The sequence below is a fragment of the Gavialis gangeticus genome, unplaced genomic scaffold (genome assembly GCF_001723915.1).
Source record: "Gavialis gangeticus isolate Ggan-Ray unplaced genomic scaffold, GavGan_comp1, whole genome shotgun sequence".
Lineage (NCBI taxonomy): Eukaryota > Metazoa > Chordata > Crocodylia > Gavialidae > Gavialis > Gavialis gangeticus.
This window is the reverse complement of record NW_017729015.1, coordinates 18,367,050-18,370,504: the sequence shown is the minus strand read 5'-3', so window position 1 is coordinate 18,370,504 and position 3,455 is coordinate 18,367,050. Positions and strand designations below refer to the sequence as shown.

Here is a 3,455-nt window from a genome sequence, read left to right as displayed (position 1 = left end):
AAAAAAAAAAAAAAAGGCTTCTTCAAACAGAGGAGCTTAAGACAACAGTAGTAACCACACCCTTGCCTTTTGGAGAAGGGCAAGAATGGGGATTAAAGAAGCAAGGTTATCTGCTGGCCTCACTGTCCTCCAACTACCCATACTTAAAGGAAAGCCCCATGGGTGAAAGAGGATGGGGAAAGAAACAGCCTCTGAAGACTCACAAAACAGTGTGAAGAATATTGAGCAACTCCCAGCATTTCACCTGACCTGGTAGCATCCAGGGGGGCTCCAAGCACATCCTAGACACACCACTGTGCCTTGGCAGCCCCCAGAACAGCGACTCTGTTGTTACATCCCCCACATCAGAAGCATTTCCATGTGGCAGAGGTTGGCAACAGCTGGCCCGCAGAGCTGGACAATAAGGAGCTGTGCTGGGGCTGGGAAGCTTCCAGCTGCGCCCACACCGCTGCCGTTTCTTCCTGCCCTCCCCGCTCCCTGGTTGCAGCCCCGGTGCAACTTCCAGCCAGCGGGGAGCTGTGCTGGGGTGGATGGATCACTGAAGAACCTGCACGTCTGATCAAGAAGGGAAGAGGACTTGTAGAGCCTAAAGGCTCAGCTCTGCTGGGAAGTGGGAGACACCCACCTGCCTCACCTGGCATTGGAAGCCATCAGAACAAAGGAGGTCCCTGATGACAAATGCAGGCCTGGAGTTGTAGGACAACAGGGCTTATTCCAACACTTTGGAGCTAGACAAAAATGCCCCTCCCAAAACCAAAGGTGGAAGCTTCTCTATGGTGAAGCCTTTCAAAGCAAACAAAGCTGTTTTGCCTCTGCATGTCAATGGGATCCTAAACAGATGTACCCAAGGACCTGGCCTTTCAGGTCTTCACCATTACTAGGACCTGAAGGCAAACAAGCTGTGGCATAAAAAGCCAACGCATTCCACAACAAACCAGGGAATGGCCCTACCTAATACAAAAAGTATAGAGGGTATCAGACTGCAGGGAAATGAGAGAATAAAGCATGCACTGCTTTAGCCCAGCCTTTGTCTCCTGTTTCTTATCGTCTTGATCAGACATGACATCCAGGAACTGAGAGACTCTCCAGAAAGCTAAACTAGGCACAACAGAACAGAGAATACTTGATCCATCAGCGCTAAAACTTACCTCAGAGCAGGTCTGAAACTCAAACCCCACCAACTAGCTTCAATAAACTTGATAGAGAAAAGGAAAAAGAAAAAAAAAGTGCAAGCAGAGCTAAGAATGTCCTTAACGCTTGCAGCCAGCCATGAGAAGGTAGCCAACATGGCAGGCAACTGCACAGCTCCCTCAAGCATTCACTACCACGAAGGGACCATTTGTGTGGATGTAAACGCACTACTTTTCTGCAAGGTTCCCAAAGCTCAGCAGTCACCAATGTTGCTGCAAGAAGACATGGAGATCACCCTGAAAAGCCAACTCCAGGCTCCCTTGTCTCCACACCTTCCCTAACACACTGATACACTGTCAGTGTTAATATATGCAGAAAATTCAGGAGTTAATGGCAGCACAGAATAATTGCATGTGCCACACAACACATGCTTTACTCACTACTATTTACTGGCAGATGTAGCTGGATAAAGGCCTCCATTTTGAATGCATCTACCTGTCACAGACCTTCTGCTGTGCAGCAGACCCAAGGGACTTGCAATAAAGTCTGGATCCAGCTGACTGCATGGCACATAAGGCCCTGTCTGCTGGGCATTAATAGATGTGCTCAAGTGACAACAGTCCTACAGCTGGTCTTTACACTCACCTGGAGATGGAGGTTGTATCTTAGTCTGGGACTTCTTTGAATCAGCAGCTGCAAAGATGTCTGGAGGAGGGTCTTCGCCTCGCTCAATCTTGCACTCAAAGGCATAGAGACACTGGATATACTGCTTCTTCAAAGAACTGGCTGCACTGCTAGACGTGCCCACATTGAGATTGGTGGCTAACTCCCGCCATTTCTTGTTTTTGTTGACCTGCACGACCAAACAACAGGATTGAAGCCTAAATCCAAGTCGTTTTCCAGTTCAGAATACCCTCCAGAATCAGAGTTAGATTTTCCCCCCAGCATGTACCAGGTAAACAAAAGCAGCAGCGAGCATTAACAGCCACAGCTGGACTGAAACCGCGGATTAAAAACATTAACCCATCCCTTCATCCATTAACCCATCGCTCCAGGGGCAGCCACCACCAAGCAGCACACAAAAAGCAGCCACAAGGCCCAGATGCAACGATGCTGATAAAAAAGTCTGGGAGGTGCCAGAGCTGCTCTCTGTACTTGGTGCAGCTCCCTGGCTGGCAAGACTGAAGACAGGCAACTCTCTTGGAGCACTGAAAGTTTGCCTCAGCTGGTTTAAGCAAGCTGGCTCTTAGAAATACTATTAGAAAATAAAAAAAAATATCAGCCCTAACGTAAAGAATCAATTCAAGCCTGAATCCTGTTGCCTGTAACTTGCCATTGAGAAACTGAGGCTGCTATGCAGAAATAGACAATTATTTAGCCTGCGTCACATCTCGTTGGCTTCTGGCTGCTCACCTGAGTCAGTCCTCCAATCTCCTTTACGGAGATGTAGAGCCGGTAAAGGTCTAGGGGTTTCCTGCCCACAGCTGGGAGATTGGTCATTCCCATTGCTTTCTCTTCGGTGAAGGCTAGGTAACGGTCTACCCAAAGCTTCCTTTCTGGTTCACCACCCAGCTCGTACAATTTGGTAATCTTCTCATTGGTGGTAGTAGAGGAACTGGACTTCTAGGAGAAGGAGGAAGCAGATCACAGGATGGAGAAGCATGTAAAAACATTCAACATTGAAGTCCACAGTTAGCATTATAAACAGACAACAAACCAGCAAAAAGCTCTGCTGTGGTATTAGAGGTAGCTGCGTATCGTTCAAATGTTGAAACCAACACCCATGCCCAAGGTCTGCGTAATCAGACGGGTGAAATGTTGTGCTTGTGTGTGGGGCAGAACAGCAAAATCCCACGGACCACACTTCAGAGTGAAAGCGCTCCACGGGGACCTGTCCAGACACCAGAACCGAGTGTTGGTACATGAGGAGATGGCGACGACCCACAGAACGGCCAATCATTTCCTGATCAAGAAACTCTCGTGCAATTCAGCTTCTTTGAAGGGGTCTAACCAGATCCCTACTCCTAGGTCTTTGTCATTTTAGCACCGGGTTTGCGGAGCTCTTACAGGCTTCTCTGCCCCAAAGGCAACGTGAACAGCAGAAGGCACTAGCCAGATTTCACAGCAACCATCATACTCCACAAGCTATAAACCCTGCCCTCCAAGCACGCAGTTGCTTCCATTGCGCAAGTGGACGCTTCCAGGACAAGATAATACAAAGTGAGTTATCAACACACAAAAAAAAATGTAAAAAGAAAGAAAGAGGAAGTAAATTAAAGAAGGTCTCATGTTTTAATAAATTTGGATTTGAGATTGGGGTGTGA

The 3,455-nt window shown here is 47.8% G+C and overlaps 1 protein-coding gene across 2 annotated transcripts in view; it reads right to left on the bottom strand.

Moving 5' to 3' along the window:
- ARID1A (AT-rich interaction domain 1A) overlaps positions 1-3,455 on the bottom strand; it is a 113,222-nt gene that overhangs the window by 12,471 nt on the left and 97,296 nt on the right. For both annotated transcript variants that reach the window (XM_019512481.1, XM_019512480.1), the window contains exons 11-12: positions 2,545-2,754; positions 1,777-1,984 (exon numbers count right to left, since the gene is read on the bottom strand). In XM_019512481.1, the coding sequence (XP_019368026.1) occupies positions 1,777-1,984; positions 2,545-2,754 (418 nt within the window). The remainder of the gene's footprint in view (positions 1-1,776; positions 1,985-2,544; positions 2,755-3,455) is intronic.